General features: G+C 37.2%; 1 protein-coding gene across 2 annotated transcripts in view; it reads left to right on the forward strand.

The window, feature by feature from the left end:
• The window catches only part of WNK3 (WNK lysine deficient protein kinase 3), a 171,804-nt gene that overhangs the window by 109,051 nt on the left and 44,837 nt on the right, over window positions 1-17,916 (forward strand). For both annotated transcript variants that reach the window (XM_060183423.1, XM_060183424.1), the window contains 4 exons: window positions 3,648-3,738; window positions 4,278-4,399; window positions 5,714-6,330; window positions 9,070-9,281. In XM_060183423.1, coding sequence (XP_060039406.1) covers window positions 3,648-3,738; window positions 4,278-4,399; window positions 5,714-6,330; window positions 9,070-9,281 — 1,042 coding nt within the window. The remainder of the gene's footprint in view (window positions 1-3,647; window positions 3,739-4,277; window positions 4,400-5,713; window positions 6,331-9,069; window positions 9,282-17,916) is intronic.

The raw sequence follows: 17,916 nt of genomic DNA on the forward strand, positions 1-17,916 counted from the left end.
TAAGTACAATGGTAGTACAATTTTAAGTTATATGTGTATATGGCAATTAAGAGTACAGATTCACTTTTTTTAAACAATTATTTTTGGACTAGCAAAATAGCTTTCTTGGATAATTTGCTGCCTGGTCCCCACCACATTGAAGGAAGCTTAGTGAAAGGAAATACTTTTAACTCTCTCCTTTCTCTACCATATATATATATAATAAATATATATATTATTGATAGGTGAGAATGAGGGAAGAGGGAGAAAGAGAGAGGATGAGAGCACTACACAGCTCTGGCATGATATGGTGTCCAGGTTTGAACCTGTGACCTTTAGGATCTTAGGCATACAAATTGGTGCTGTAACAAGCTGAGCTGTCTCCCCCCCCCCAGCATCATTCTTTTATATATGGATATCCAGTTAATAAAGCAGCACCATTTGCTATTCTCCTTTCACTTATTACAAGTAGAAGTATTCTCTTTGTGTGTGTAACATTATTTTATTCTTATTAGTATAACATTTTACTAGTTATTTAATGATGGTTTACAAAATTAAAATATTATGGGAGAACTCCATATCCTGCCCCTCCCTTGATCGCTTTTCTATTCTTTAGCCCTCTTGGAGTATGGACCCAAGGTCATTGTGGGATGCAGAAGGTGGAAGGTCTGGCTTCTGTAATTGCTTCCCCGCTGAACATGGGCATTGACAGGTTGATCCATACTCCCAGCCTGCCTCTCTTTCCCTAGTGGGCAGGATTCTGGGGAATCAGAGCTCTAGGACATATTGGTGGGGTTGTCTGTCCAGGGAAGTCTGGTTGGCATCATGCTAGCATCTGGAATCTGGTGGCTGAAAAGAAAGATAACATATAAAGCCAAACAAATTGTTGACTAATCATGAACCTAAAGGCTGGAATATTGCAGATGAAGAGTCAGGGTAGGGGGGTCTCCATTTTGTAGATAGTTAGTAGGCCTATTTTAGATATGGAGTTTTGGTGGTGGTAATTGTGTGTGGAGTTGTGCCCCTCTTATTCTATGATTTTGTCAGTGTTTCCTTTTTATAAATAAAAAAATATTATAGGGGAATGGTTCCACACTGCACGGACCACCATAGTTCTGTGTCCCCACTCTCCCATCTCCCAAGTTTTAGAACAGTTAGCTTGCTTCTGTTTTGTTTTGTTCTGTTTTGCAAGTTCACATGTGTATTATTTCTCTATATTTCACATATGAGTGAAATCACCTAGTGATTTCTTTTATCTCTACTTATTTCACTAACCTTCAATTCCATCTATTTTGTCCCAAAGACACAAAATCATCTTTTCTGACTGCACAGTGGTGTTCCATGAAGTATATATCCCATAATTTCTTTAGCCAGTCATCTGTCCATGGGCATTTAGGCTGCTTCCAATCTTTGGCTATTGTGTATAATGCTGCAGTGAGCATAGGAATGCTTATGTCCCTTCAAATTAGTATTGGAGTGTCCTTTGCATAAGAGTGAGATTGCTAAATCATAAGTTCATTCCATTTTTATTTAGGGACTGTCCAAACAGTCTTTCAAAGGGGCTTGCACCAGTTTGCATTCCAACTAGCAATGTAGCAGAGTTCCTTTTTCTACACAACCTGCCATTTCCTGTTTTGCTCATGTAGGCTATTCTCAAAAGTGTGACATGGGGGTGGGGGAAATAGCATAATAGTTATGCCTGAGGCTCCAAAGTCCCAGGTTCAGTCTCCTGCACCATAAGCCAAGAGCTGATTAGCGTTCTGGTAAAAAAAAAAAAAAAATTGAGATGGAATCTCAGTGCAGTTTTAATTTGCATCATCTCTAATGGAACATTCTTCCATATGTCTGTGGATCTTGTGTATCACTTCTTTAGAGAACTGTTTAGTCTTTGGCCCATGTTTTACTGGGTTATGTTTATTTTCTTTGTGTCAGTAGATCTGTACCAGTTCTTTATAGATGTTTGATATCAGTCATTTGTTGGATTGTAAATACATTTTCCTGTTTACTTGTTTACCTTCTTAGCCTTATGTAGCTTGCTGTTGATGTGTGGAAGGTTTTTAGTTTCATGTAACCCATTTATTTATTATATTCATTTCCCATTCCCATGGGGTTGAGCCTTCAAATACATCTTTGATATAAAGAGGAGGCAATTTTTCACCAAGGTTTTCTTCTATAAACTTTAGAGTTTCTGGTCTAATATCCAGTTCTTTGATTCATTTTGATTTGATTGTGGTATATAGTATTAGGTTGGTGCTCTAGTTTCACTTCTCTACATGTGGCTATCCAATTTTCCCAGTACCATTTGTTGATGGGACCTTCTTTACCCCATTGAGTGGTTTTTGTCCTCTTTGTCATATATTAGGTGGCTATATCTGTGTAGGCTCATTTCTGAGCTTTTGATTCTGCTCCATTGAGCAAGTGTCCGTTTTTAGTCTAGTACCATGCTGTTTTAATTACTATTGCTTTGTAATATAATCTGAAGTTGGAGCGCATACTTCGATTTTTCCTCTTTTTTGTCAGAATAATTATAGCTACTCATTTTTGTTTGTTTTTGTAGCTCCAAATGAATTTTTGAAAAAGTTGTAGTTTCCTTGAAAAATGCTATTGGGATCTTTATATGGTTAGCATGGAAAATATAGATCGCTTTTGGTAGAATGGCTATTTTAATAATATTTATTTATTTATTTATTTATTTATTTATTTATTTATTACCAGAGCACTGCTCAGCTCTGGCTTATGGTGGTGTGGGGGATTGAACCTGGGACTTTGAAGCCTCAGGATGAGAGTCTCTTTGTATAACCATTATGCTATCTACCACCACCCTTAATAATATTTATTATTCCCATCTAGAAACAAGGCATGTTGTTTTATTTGTGTGACAGTCTCTATTTTTCATTAACATTGTCCTATAGTTTTCCCTGTAAGAGTCCTTTGGCCTCCTTCATAAGATTCACCCCAATGATTAATTATTTTATGTCCATTTCCTATTATGCCTTCTTTTATAGAGAAATGTCACAGATTTTGTGTATTAATTTTGTACCCTAATACTTTGTTGAATTTATTGATTATTTCTAGAAGTTTTTTGGTGAAGTCTTTGGGGTTCTCTAGGTATATTACCATGACATCAGCAAATAGTGATAGTTTTATTTTTTTTTCCTTTCCAATCTATATGCCTTTTGGATCTCTGTTACTTTCAGTAACAATTAACCTATTAATGGAATACGTCAGGTTTAGTTTGATGTATTACCAGTGTAACATTCTTTTTTTTTTTCTTCTATTGCCACCAGGGCTATTAGGTGGGGTATGGTGCCAGCACTATGAATCTCATGCTCCCAACAGCCATTTCTTTCTTTCTTTCCTTTTTTTTTTATTTTTCTAGATAGGACAGAGAGACATTGAGAGAGAACAGGGAGATAGAGGATGAGAAAGATAGGCACCTACAGACCTGCTTCACCACTTATGAAGCAGACCCCCTGCAGGTGGAGTGCAAGGAACAATAACCCAGATCTTTGTGCTTGGTCACATGTGTACTTTACCAAGTACGCCACCTCCCAATCCCTATAGCACTTATCTTTCTTTACCAAAAAGTTCATACAGAAAACTAATGTTATAATATCTGCTGCACCTCACCTAACTTACCTTTTATTTTCCTATTTTGTCTCCATCAGGAGATGTCCACAGATGCTTCACTTCCAGGAGATCCAGAGGCTTATCATGCTGCTGTGTCAAGCCATGGAGCCATTCATCTGCAGACAGGAGGTGGATATTTTGGCCTAAGCTTTACTTGTCCTAGTCTCAAAAGTCCTATTAGCAAGAAATCCTGGAGTCGCAAATTAAAAAGCTGGGCATACAGGCTACGGCAGTCAACCAGCTTTTTCAAGAGATCAAAAGTCCGTCAAGGTAGTGTGCTTACAGTGAGGGACATAGACTAGGTAACATCATTTTTATTTCCTTCTGTTTTTTTTGTTATTCATGTACATATCTTACCACTTTTTTTTCACCTAGCTCATGTATATGACATGTCCCATTAATGCCATTGCCATTTTATTTTCCTTTTGTAACTAATTTTATTTTATAGTTATTCATTTCATATACATACTATGTCTCAGAATAAATCTTGCCATGCTGATATAGAATTAGGGACTTCTGCAATGTTGCTTATTACAGAAATACTTTTTTAATTATTTAGTAGGAGTTAAGTTTTTCTACTTCTCTTCATATTTGGTAATGTAAACAAATTTAGTCTTAACAATGTTCTCTTTTCTGCTTACAATTTGGCAAACTTGTGGTGGAAACAGAAGATATAAGGTTGGCAGTTGCTCCTGATCCCATTCCTCTGACAGGACAGTCCACAACTGATAATAGGGCTTTATCTGGATGCAAATCAATGAGTGGATCTTTTCAGCAGGGTCGGTTCCAGGTTTGTGTCTTTGGTTGAATCCTTATGTACAATGGCATTATTAAAGGTAACAGCATTGAAGATTATGGTCTATAGATGACACTTGTTTCCAGTGTAGATCATTATACTATATCTTCACCTTTTGAAGCATCCCAGTAAATGTGAGTCTAAGCAAATGAACATTTTAGTAGCTCGAATAGCATAGAAATCTATTTTTATTTTGTTACTGTTACTCAGAGAATATACTTCAGGCCTGGTGCATGAGTGATGACTGCTCAACAGCCTCCTGCCCAATTTTTCTATTTTCTTATTCTTTTGAAAGAAACACAGAGGGGAAGACATTAAGGGGGAGAGAGACATAGAGAGAGAGAGAGAGAGAGAGAGAGAGAGATATGAAGAAAGAGAACACTAATATTATAGCACTGCTCTACCATCTGTGATACTCGCATGTGGTACTGGAGTGCAAACTCTGGCTGTCATACATGGAAAGAAACATGATCTACTTGGTGACCTAGCACATTGCCCCTTGAGGGTAATCATTTTGGTGGGCAGTTGTATTATATTTCTTAAAAATCTAATTTCACATCCTTTAGATTCTGGTAACTTTGATTGTGGATTTTTTTTCAAATATGGAATTTTTTTTTTTAGTAATATGAAGTGATTGTCTTCACCCAGAAGACCCAATTTAAAGACTTTGAATAGGGGTCCAAGCAGTAGTGCAGCAGGTTAAGCGCACATGGCAGGAAGCACAGGGACTAGTGTAAATATCCTGGTTCAAGCCCCCAGCTCCCCACTTGCAGGGGGATCACTTCACAGGCAGTAAAGTAGGTCTGCGGGTGTCTATCTTTCTCTCCTCCTCTGTCTTCCCCGCCTCTTTAAATTTCTCTCTGTCCTATCCAATAACAACAATAAGAAGAAGAACAACAATGATAATCACCAGGAGCAACGAAAGGGAAAAAATAGCCTTCAGGACCAGTGGATTCATAGTGCAGGAACCAAACCCCAGCTATAATCTTGGAGGCAAAAAAAAACTTTGAATGTGCATAGTACAGATGTGACTTCTAACTTTTGTTATTATTAATACATGTACACCACAGTAGACATCCTCTTGTCTACTGTATAACCTTTTTTGTTAGTTTTTTTTAAAAAACTTTTTATTGGAGCACTGCTCAGCTCTGGCTTATGGTGGTACGAGGGATTGATTCTGGGACTGGTGAACCTCAAGCAGGAGAGTCTCTTTGCATAACCATTATGCTATTTTCCCATCCCAGTAACTTTATTTATTTGTGTATTTACTTATTTGTTAGTAACCACCTTTGTCTTTTTGTATCTCAGGTGATTACAGTTCCTCAGCAACAGTCAATGAAAGCGACATCTATTGGAATAGAGCATGTGCCAGAATTCAATGAAATGGCAAGCCATTCTAGTGAAGAAGTTCTAGGTTTTACTGAAACTGCAAAATCTCAGTTGGTAGAAATGGAACCAGCCGCACATAGTCCACAGATTTTATTTTCTTCTCAGATGATACAAGCTCTGCATAAAACCTTTAATGAAGATAAAAGAATTCCCAAGAAAGGTGACTCCCTACCTTTCAGCACAGTGTGTGGTACCAGTGCATCATCAATCACCCCAGAGAAGGAACCGGAAGAAAAATCAGCCACAAGAAATATGCAATCTGGATCTGAGCTGTTCCTTAAAGAGAAAGAGAAACTTAATATTGGAAAACAGCATGGCTCTGACAGTAAATTTTCAGCCACTTTCTCTGTCAGAGGGAAGTCAGTGGCAAAGACTCATCAAGAGAATGATCAGTGTTTACCACCTGGTAAAGAGCAAGGCTGTGCCCAAACACAAAGTTCACTCTTCTATTCCCCATCTTCTCCAATGAGTAGTGATGATGAGTCAGAAATAGAGGATGAGGACTTGAAGGTAGAGCTTCACAGATTACGAGAAAAGTAAGGACTTTTTCTCTTTTGTTGCAAATCTGACTCTCTAGGTCTTGTCAGACTAAGTATTTGATTAATAGTTTAATACCTGTGGTGTTTTAGTAATTGAAAGTTTTGTATATTTGAAAAAATGCATAGCACCAAATGTCTCAGAGTGATAGTACTCAAGTCCACAAAATTTTCTTCAGGTGCCAACCAAGTATAGGTTTGAATAATTTGCTAGAGCAGCTTGCAGAACTCAGGAAAGCAGTTTACCTACTAGATTGCTGGCTTATTATAAAAGGATTTAACAGAGGAGTGACCAAGTAGCAAAGTAAAGGGAGGAGAAGAACCATAGAGCTTCTGAGCTGTGCCTTCTCAGTACTACTACTCTTCAGCACCACCATGTGTTTAATAAGCATCAAGCACTCCACTGTCTAAACCCTGAACACTGTAGTTCTGGAATTTTTATGGAGGCTTCATTTTGACAGGCCTGTTGGATTAAATCACTAGTGATAGTTGATTACTTCAGTCTCTAGCCCTTCAACCATCTCCAAATGTGGGAAGAAAGATACTGCAAGTTGCCACCTCCTAACCAGGTGATTGGCTGCTCTAGCAACTTATCCCTATCCTTATCACTTCTTTAACAACTCTGGTGTGATTTAAAGGAGTTTGTTATGAATAACAAGACACCCCTTTCACCTTTATTACTTTAGAGCTATTTGAGGGTGGACCAAAATTATAACATTATTCCATTGCTCTTTATTGCTCAAGAAATTATGAGAGTTTATTTTAGGAACTGAGTGCTAGCAACTAGAACAAAGATAAAATATATTATTATAAATTAAAATAATACAACAGTAAAAAATAAATAATTATATTCTGTCTCTTATGCCCTTACCCTATTTTTCAGAGGCCATCACTGAACCATTTGGTATATATCTTACTTGTCATATTTTATGCATATATGTCTTTTGCTTTTTATAAAAGCATATACATGTTTTTTGACTATTTTGAGTTGTGTTAACTATAATTTATGTTCACATAAATTTATATACATTGGGATATATGTAGCCATTTAAACTTTACTTATGCTTTCCTTTTAAATTTTTTATTTGCTCCCTTTTTTAATTTTTTGTATTTGTTTATTTTCCCTTTTGTTGCCCTTGTTATTTTTCATTGTTTTTGTAGTTATTGTTGTTGATGTTGTTAGAACAGTGAGAAATGGAGAGAGGAGGGGAAGACAGAGAGGGGGAGAAAAAGATAGACACCTGCTTCACTGCCTGTGAAGCGACTCCCCATCAGGTGGGGAGCCAGGGGCTTGAACCGGGATCCTTATGCCGGTCCAGTCCTTGCGCTTTGTGCCACATGCGCTTAACTCACTGCGCTACCACTAGGCTCCTTATTTGCTCCCTTCTTACTGGGTATTTCAGTTTTAGCCCACATTTTACATATGTAAGCAATGTTGAACTGCATATCTTTATATTTTTACATATGTGTGTTAGTATTTTTGTTGAATAGATGCCTAAAAGTGGGGTTTATGGGCTAACAGGTGGGGGTTAGAGTGCTTTGCAGAAAACTGAGAAATTCTGCACATGTACCAACAACTGTATTTACTGTTGATTGTAAACCATTAATCCCCCAATAAAAATCTAAAATAAATAAGTAAATTGATTCTGCTTTAGACACAGCTAAAATTGATGACAATAGGGAGTCGGGCGGTAGCACAGCGGGTTAAGCGCACATGGCGCGAAGCGCAAGGATCGGCATAAGAATCCCAGTTCGAGCTCCCGGCTCCCCACCTGCAGGGGAGTCGCTTCACAAGCAGTGAAACATGTCTGCAGGTGTCTTATTCTTATCTTTCTCTCCCCTTCTCTGTCTTCCCCTCCTCTCTCCATTTCTGTCTGTCCAATCCAACAGTGATGACAACAGCAGCAGCAATAATAACTACAACAATAATAAACAACAAGGGCAACAAAAGGAAAAATAAATAAATATTTAAAAAATTGATGACAATACAGTGTAGTTATAGCATTTTACACAGAAAACCAAAAAAAGTGAAAATGTCTGTTTTCAAATTTTGCAATATTATTGATCCTTTTAGTTTTGAGTCTATTCAATGAGTTAAAAAATAGTTGTTTTCTCTTAATAATAAAGTTGTACAAATTATTTTTATGCATTTGCTATGTGAATTTCCTCTTCTTGTCTTTTAATAATCTTTCCCATTTTTTCATATGGTGCTTCTTTTTTTCTTGTTAATTTTTGGGAGCTATATATTTTTCATATGAATTATTCTTCCAGTTTATACTTGCAAAAATATAATAAATAAAAGTGCATTATTAATACTACATAACTTTAAATTTTAGTGTCTTTCACTATATTGAAGTTTTTAGAAATTTGTTTTTATTTACTCATTCAGCTTGCTCTTTGGATCTAATTAGTTCAATGCTATACTGAAAAGGAATTTCACATTTTAAGGTTGTAAAATTAGGAATGGCAAATAACTTACTTGGATAGTGTACCTGCTTTGCCTTGTACACAAAACAAGTTTCAGTCTGGCTCCTACTTGGAGGAAGGTTTAGCGTTGTGTTGTTTTTCCCTCTTTCTCTCTTTGTCCGTCTCTGTCTCAAAAAGTGCAAAGTATTTATGACTAAAAGATTGTGAAATTACTGTTTACCTTGTTAAACTTTACTTGTAGTAGTATAGTTTATTGGGTCATCTTTATGGTCCCAATGTCACTAAAATATTTTCTGTATGATTTTCATTCAGACACATTCAGGAAGTGGTAAATCTTCAAACCCAGCAGAATAAGGAGCTACAGGAGCTCTACGAACGCCTTCGGGCACTTAAAGATAATAAAACCTTATCATCAGAGATTCCTCTGCCACCTGCATCACCACGTAGACCAAGGTCTTTCAAAAGTAAACTTCGCAGTCGTCCTCAGTCTCTGACACATGTGGACAATAGCACAGCTGCTACAGGTAAATTAATCATAAAAGTGGTTTAAAAACTGTTATCAAGGATAAGCAAAATTAGAAAATGAATGATATAGTTTGCTTTTAAAGTTGTGAATAAAGAAATATACCGGGGGTCGGGTGGTGGCCCAGTGGGTTAAGCGCATGTGGCTGGCACAAAGCGCAGGGACTGGCGTAAGGATTCCGATTCGAGCCCCCGGCTCCCCACCTGCAGGGGAGTCGCTTCACAGGCAGTGAAGCAGGTCTGCAGGTGTCTATCTTTCTCTCCCTCTCCCTGCCTTCCCCTCCTCTCTCCATTTCTCTCTGTCCTATCCAACAATGAACAACATAAACAATAGCAATAATAATAACCACAACGAGGCTACAACAACAAGGGCAACAAAAAGGGGGGAAAAATGGTCTCCAGGAACGGTGGATTCGTGGTGCAGTCACTGAGCCCAGCAATAACCCTGGAGGGAAAAAAAAAAAGAAATATCCCTTATTTTAACATTCTTTCTAATTTTTTGGTTTCAAATGTTCTTTTATGTAACAATAATAAGGTTAGATGATAGATCATGGAAAACAGATCAAGTGTGTTTTGCATTGTCACTTAAACAGAACACTGGAAGTCCAATTTTAGTACCCCAAATAAAGTGGTTTTGGAATGTTTGTAGTCCATGGGAAATGCTGGCATAATATTTACAGTTAGTTGCTAAAAAAGTTAATCTTATTTTATCTGATTTAAGAGATCTCTATTATTTATGAGAATAATAAAAACTGTATTTTGATTTCCATGCACTTTGTCCCAAATGGCAGTGTTATATTTTATGATGGCCAAGTGGTATTTCAGTGAGTATATATCCCTCCCTTCCTTCCTTTCCTTCCTTCCTTCCTTCCTTCCTTCCTTCCTTCCTTCCTTCCTTCCTTCCTTTCTTTCTTTCTTTCTTTCTCCCTCTCTCTCTCTCTCTCTCTCTCTCTCTTTCTTTCTTTCTTTCGCAAACAGGGTTATCACTGGGGCTTGGTGCCTGCACCATGAATCCACTACTCTTGTGGCCATTGTTTCAATTTTTTGGATAGGACAGAGACAAATTAAAGGAGGGTAGATAGAGAAGGAGAGCGAAACACAGGCACCTGCAGACCTGCTTCACCACTTGTGAAGTGAACCCCCTTCAGGTACGGAGCCGGAGGCTCAAACTGGGATCCTTACACTGGTCCTTGCACTTTGCACTACCTGAGCTTAACCCACTATGCCATTATTTCTTTGTTCAGTACTTTGTTGATGTACTTTGGGTGAACTTTGTACATTGGCTATTATGAATAGTACACCTATAAATATAGGAGTGATAAATCCTTTTGAATTAGTATTTTCATGAGGATAGGATATATACATATATATATGAGTGGAATTACAGGATCATGAAGTATTTCCATTTTTAAGGACTCTTATACCATTTTCCACAGGACCTGTGAATTTACACTGCCACCAGAAGTGTGCCAAAGTTCCTTTACTTCAATGTACTAAACAACATTTGCCACAATCTCTTTGATATAGGCAGTTTCACTGATGTGAAGTGGTATCCACTGTGTTTTTAAATTGCATTATCTCTAATACCAAGTTAAGTTGGATTTTTTGTTTTATGTATCTGTGAATCATCTGTATGTCTTCCTTATAGAACTGTCTCTTCATATCTTTTAACGTTTGCCCACTTCTTAATTGATTTGTTCACTCATTTTTATCGTTGCTGAGGTGTATGTTTTCTTTCTTTTTTTTTATTGCCACAAGGGTTATTGCTGAGGCTCAGTACCTGCACTACAAATCCACCTCTCCTGACAGCCATTTTTTCTTCTTTGTTTTATTTTATTTCATAGCACAGAGAAATTGGGGGTGGAGGAGAGACACCTGCAGCATTAACTTCACTACTGATGAAACTTCCCTCTGGAGGTGGGAGCCAGGTGTTTGAGCCAGGGTCCTTTTGCATGGTAACATGTATACTCAGCCAAGTGTGCCAATGCCCAGCCCCAAGGTGTATGATTTATTTCTATATTCTTTATATTAACTCGCTGTCAGACCTGTGATGGTCAAATATTTTCTCCCATTTGGTAGGTTTCCTTTTTGACATTGTAGAAGGATTTTTTTCTGTTTTTTGTTTGTTTGTTTGTTTTTGGTCAGAACATGTATTTGGAACTAAAGTCCAGGAAGGGTATAATACGTTATTCTCATCACCTAGCTTACTAATTTTACCTTTTTTCCCCCTAACTTGTAGTACTGGCAAATAAAGTCAAGCTCTCATGCATTGGCAATATCGCTGAGCAGCCTCCCCAGTGCAATTTTTTTTTGAGAAAAGGAGAGAGTTGAGGGGGAGATAGAGAGAAAAGACATCACAGTAGACAACTTTACCATCCATGATACTCCCATGTAGTGCCAAGGTTTAAACCCAGTGCCTCACATACAGCAAGGTCCATTCTCTACTAGGCAAGCTATTTTTCAACTCTAAATGTCATATATATATATCATTAGTATTATATATACAATTAATATTGTTTTATTTTGCCTTCAGGGTTATTGCTAGGGCTCTGTGCCAGCACTTGGCTCTCAGTGGCCAAATTTTTTTCATTTTATTGGACAGGACAGAGAGAAATTGAGAGGGCAGAGGGAGATAGAAAAGGAGAGAGAAAGATAGGCACCTACAGACCTGTTTCACTGCTTATGAAGCTTCCCCCTTTCAGGTCAGGGGCTTGAATCCTTGTGTGGGTCATTGTGCTTAGTACTTATGTGCACTTAACCGGGTGTACCTCAGCCTGGCCCCCTAAATGTCATATTTCTTTTTTTATTAGTGATTTAATAATGATTGAGAAGATTGTGGGATAAGAGGAGTACAATTCTCACCTCCAGAATTTCACATCCCATCCCCTCTATTGGAAGCTTCCCTATTCTTTACCCCTCTGGGAATATGAACCAAAGATCTTTATGGGGTGCAGAAGGTGGGAGGTTTGGCTTCTATAATTGCTTTCTCACAGGACATGGGCATTGACCGGTCGATCCATTCACTCAGCCTGACCTTATCTTTCCCTAGTGGGTTAGGGCCCTGGGAAAGTGGAGTTCCGGGAGTCATTGGTGAAGTTGTCTACCCTTTAAAGTCAGGTTGACATCACAGTAGCATCTACAACTTAGTGGCTGAAAATCATTAAGACATAAAGCTGAACAAATTGTTTAGTAAGAAACCTAAAGGAAGAAGTATACCAGATGAGATTTGGGGTCTTCATGTTGGAAGAAGCTAGGAAGTCATGACCATGACTTTACAATGTTTTTATGAGCCCAATAACTAAGATGCAGGTAGACTACGAAGGTGGTGTCAAAGTTGGTAATAGGACCAGAAAGCTGGATCAGGGCAGAGTAGCTCTCAAATATGGGAAAAGTATCTAAGTACCGCTAACTATAAACTCCATTGATCTGACCTAGGACCCATGTCTATCCATATTTAGCCTTTGCAACTTCTGCATTCCCACCAGTCTGAACTCGCATTCCATGGTCATAGCTAGGAACATTCTAGGCTGCACTCATTTCAGGACCAGTCTTCCATGAGTGACAGAGTATGTTGACCCAACCTCCCTTCAGAGAGTGGAGCAGTTTCTACCATTGTTGTTCTGGATTGAGGGCAAGGTCCTATAGAGGCCCATAAGAGGGTTTATGATAACTGTTCCTAAGGGAGATGCCCAGTGATAGTATAGAGAGGGATCTGTTAGTGGTCTAGGCCCATCATTTCTATGTGGGAATCCCAGTATTTCCTGACTAGGGCACCAGATGATGGGTGACCTGGTAGTGACCAAAAGGCCCATCATTAAAGTGTTCTGGTCTCTTGCTTTTATCTACTTTTTGTAGTCCTCACTTTATCTGCTGTCACATTTCTTTACAGCACATTTAGTCTAATAATGTAGCCTCATGCTATTTATGAATAGCTAAAGATAGTTTATTCTTTTTAGAATGCCAGTTAATGTCTCTTTTCCACTTTGTTTTCTTGTATTACAGATAGGGTGGTACTGATTTTGATTTTTAAATTTCTGTAAGAGTACTGAAATTATAATGAACTAGGACCAGGAGGGTAGTTTACTTAAGGTGCTTGTTCTGCTTTGTACAGCCCAGGTTCAATTCCAGCCACCACTGCACTGGAGAAACTTTTATACTGTATTTCTTTCTTTTTCTGTCTCTGTATCTGAAAAAGTCAGCCAAGAGTGGCAAATACTCAGCAACAGCAAAATAATAGTACTGATATTGATACTTATAATAGTACTAATAATAATGAACTTAAAATCATTTCATATTTTTTCTTTTTATACATATATAGACACATAGATGGTATAGATATGGGTATAGATATATAGATGTACATATATATTTGGCACCTTATGTGCAATCTCACCACTCTTGGTCAACTTTTTCAGGGAGATATACATAGATAAAGAGGGAGAAATACCATTTCACAGAAGCTCATCCCCAATGCTATATAGTATTCTCATATATTGTGCTAGAGGTATGAATCTGAACCAAGGACATGGCAATCAGGGTCCCTTCTTGGTGAGCTATCTTACCAGTCCCTGTCTTACTTTCTGGAAGGAAGGAAGGAAGGAAGGAAGGAAGGAAGGATGGAAAGGAGGAAGGAAAAGAAAGGTTGCTAATAGGCCACAACACTGAAACCTCCTTTAATGTAGTGGAGGGTGTGCTTGAACCTGAATCATGCACATAAGCAAAGTAGTGTAATAAGCAAGCTATTTTGCCAGTCCTCCTTTTTTAGCAATTAGTATTTTAAATGTGTTTGCTTTAGAATTATAATGAAATATTTACTGTCACAATATTATATTAATAGCTATTGTATTAATATTATATTAATTTTACATTAATACTAATATTTTTGCTGCTCTTAAAATATTTTCATCATACTCTACATAGCTATTTAAAACCTTTTGCTTATTTATTTAAATCTATATTTAAAGCAACATATAGCATATAGGAAACCACTTTTTAAAATCATATCAGATAAGGCCAACAGTGACCATACCTTAAACATATTACATATCAGCTTCTCTTCTGATTCTGGGCCCTACTTTCTTGAGATCAAAACAAAAGTTTTTTTTTCTTCTTCTTCTTCTTCTTCTTTTTTTTTTTTGCCTGTTTACTGGTTTTTTATTATTTTTTATTTATTTCCCTTGTGTTGCCCTTGTTGTTTTTGCCTGTTTACTTCTATCCATCATTTTATATGGATGGTTTCCTATGATTACATCATCTACTGTATTTATGCTTCCTATGGGTCTGTTCTATATTTTGTTTTGTGATTACCATGTGTTGTGTCTAACTGATAATATCTATGACAGTCACTTTTACATTGGTCTTAATTCACCAACATTAGACTGTATATTGCTCTGTCCATTTTGTTTTACTTTTTGTTGTTGTTGTTTGTGTTTCCAATTCTATTCTACCACTATTCACTTCACTTAGAATTTGAATTTCTTTGCCTCTTCTTTTCTAGTGGGACTCCTTTCAGCAATTCTTTCAAAGCAAGATTGGTGATTGTGAATTCCTTTAGCTTCTGGTTGATAAAGACAATCTTTAGTTCTCCTTCATATTTGAAGGATAATCTGACAGGATAAAGTATTCATAACATGAAAAATCTTATCTTTGAATATCTTGAATATATCATTCTGTTCCCTCATTGCTTCTAGGGTTTGTGATGAGAAACTGATCAAAACCTGTCAGTTTCTTCCTTTTCCTAACAGCCTACAATATTTTTTCCTTGTCCTTGCTTTTGGATAGTTTTACTATGCTGTGTCTTAGTGTAGATCACTTTGGATTCAGGAACTTGGGTATTTGCTCAGCTTTCTGTATGTTTATGTCTAAAAGTCTTTCATCTCTGTCATCATATTTACTCCAAAATACTTTTATCTTTTCTTGGTGCAATTGTAAATGGAATTGCTCCCTTGATTTTTCTTTCCTTTAATTCATTGTTTGTATATAGAAATGTCACATATTTATACATACTGATTTTGTATACTGTCACTTTACTGAATTTATTTATTGTTTCTACCAGTGGTTTTTTTTGGTGGAGTCTTCAGGGTTTTCTTTCTTAAACAAATTTAAAATTCTCAATATACAGAATCAGGTTAATGAAAACATACCAAAACTCTTGAGTTCTTCAATAAACAGAATAGTGCTCTGAATGGGATTTAGGCTCAGTTGGAAAGCTTGGGAAATAGACTTAGGCAGGAGAAAATATTAGGATTAAAAGATAAAATGACCACAACCTTCAAAGCAAGAAGATATAGAAATAAGGTTTAGGAAATAAAACAACTAGGAAGAATATCAGATTCCACCAGAAAAGTAAACAGGTAATAGGATTCGGGGGGGGAGGGGAGAGAAACAGAAACCATTTTTAAAGAAATAAGGTAGCTAACATATGGCTAACCCAGTAGGGCACACATGTTCAATGATCCAGGTTTGAATCTCAGGCCACAGCATGGCAGCACCTGTGGGGGTTAAGGGGGATAACACAAGTAGTGGAGCAGGACTATTATGTCACCTTTTCTCTGTTTCTTATATGTCTCAAGGGGAATAATATAGCTGCCTGGAGCAGTGGAGACACACAGGCACAGAGGAAGCCCTTTCAATAACCCTGGTGGCAAAAAAAGAAAAAAATAAATTATTAGAACATGTAAATTCAAGAAATGGAGAGAATACTCAAATTCATTAATCAGAAGTTACCTACACCAAGACAAATCACTAAAAGATTATTAAAGGCCAATGACAAAGAAAAATACTGAGACTACTAGAAAAAAGAAGAAAGTGACATATAAGGCAGCAATATTAGATTATACATACAGCAGACATACTAAAGGCTGGAAGAGAAAGGAATGATGTATTCAAAGTGCTTAAAGTTAAGAAATGCCAGCTAGGAATACTTTCCCTTGCAAAATTATTCTAATATGAGAAGGAGATAAAGACTTTAATAGGCACTCAAATGCTAATGGAGTTTATCACTACCAAACCTGCCTTATAATGATTTTTGTAAGAAGCTCCACAAAAATAAAGGAAACACAAACCCTGAGCAAGGTGACAATGAAATAAAACCAGAAACATAAGCAACATTTATACAAGACAATAAGAAAGTATGAAAGGACAGAATGGATAGAAAGCTTTCAATCAAATGACAGTTAGATAAGACCATCTTTTAAAAGTCTGTTTCACCATTTTATAGAGATGAATCTGCTCCTCTGTGGCAAAAAACATGTGAATCAATATTTCTACAATAAAATGATTTTTCAAAGTTTGTTTTGCATATAGTAAGTTGAGTACAACTTAATGGTAACCACAAAACAAAATATGGAGCAGAAAATAACAGCAGACAAAAACAAGAGACCATCCACAGAAAATGGCAGGCAGAGGCAAATGGGAAAAGAAACAAGAAAATCACAGAAGAACTAAATAACAACAACAACAACAAAAATAGAATGGCAGTAAGTAAACTACACAGAACTGGGTAGGTGAAAAAAATATAGGGTCAGTCTATTCATTAAGTCTATTTCATTAAGAAATTCACATCTGGGGGCCGGGCGGTAGCGCAGCGGGTTAAGCACGCATGGCATGAAGCACAAGGATGGGCGTAAGGATCCTGGTTCGAGCCCCCAGCTCCCCACCTGCAGGGAAGTCGCTTCACAAGCGATAAAGTAGGTCTGCAGACGTCTGTCCTTCTCTCCCCCTCCTCTCTCCATTTCTCTCTGTCCTATCCAACAACAATGACAGCAATGACAACAATAATAATACAGCAGTAGCTATGATAAAAAACAAGGGCAACAAAAGGGAAAAAATAGCCTCTAGGAACAGTGGATTCCTATTGCAAGCACTGAGCCCCAGCAATAACCATGGAGGCAAAAAAAAAAAATTCACATCTGTAATAAAGAGCAAACATACTCGGGGTGGTAGGGTAGAATAAAGTATTCCAAGTAATATAACATTGTATAAATATATATTTTACTTATCCATTCATCAGTATTTGTACATATGGTTTAATTTTTCAATTTGCACTAGATACATATAACGCTTCTGTGATCATTTGTGTTTTCTCTTCAGTAGATATACAGGAGAGAAATCATGTATTACACAAGAAATCTGTTGAATCTTTTGAGAATTACAAGTCTGTTTTCTGAAGGAGTTACATAAGTTTATATTCTTATTGCACTATATATGTGTTCAACATCTAAAAAACAAAAGCTCAAAAATAAATAGCTCAACTTTAAAACAGTCAAAGGAGTTTAATAGACATTTTCAAAACATTACATGGATGCTAAATAAGCATATGGAAATATGCTTTATAAAATTAGTTATTAGAAAAATTGAATTAAAGGCAGAATGAGGTATACTTTCAGCCCCACTATCGTGGTCATAAGAAAAAAGACAGGGGGTCAGGCAGTATAGCAGCAGGTTAAGCTTACATGGCACAAAGCGCAAGGACCAGCATAAGGATCCCGATTCGAGCCCCCGACTCCCCACCTGCTGGGGAGTCGCTTCACAGGCGGTGAAGCAGGTCTGCAGGTGTCTTTCTTTCCCCTTCTCTGTCTTCCCTCTTCTCTCCATTTCTCTCTGCCCTATCCAAAAACGACGACATCAATAACAACA

The sequence above is a fragment of the Erinaceus europaeus genome, chromosome X (assembly GCF_950295315.1).
Source record: "Erinaceus europaeus chromosome X, mEriEur2.1, whole genome shotgun sequence".
Taxonomy (NCBI): Eukaryota; Metazoa; Chordata; class Mammalia; order Eulipotyphla; family Erinaceidae; genus Erinaceus; species Erinaceus europaeus.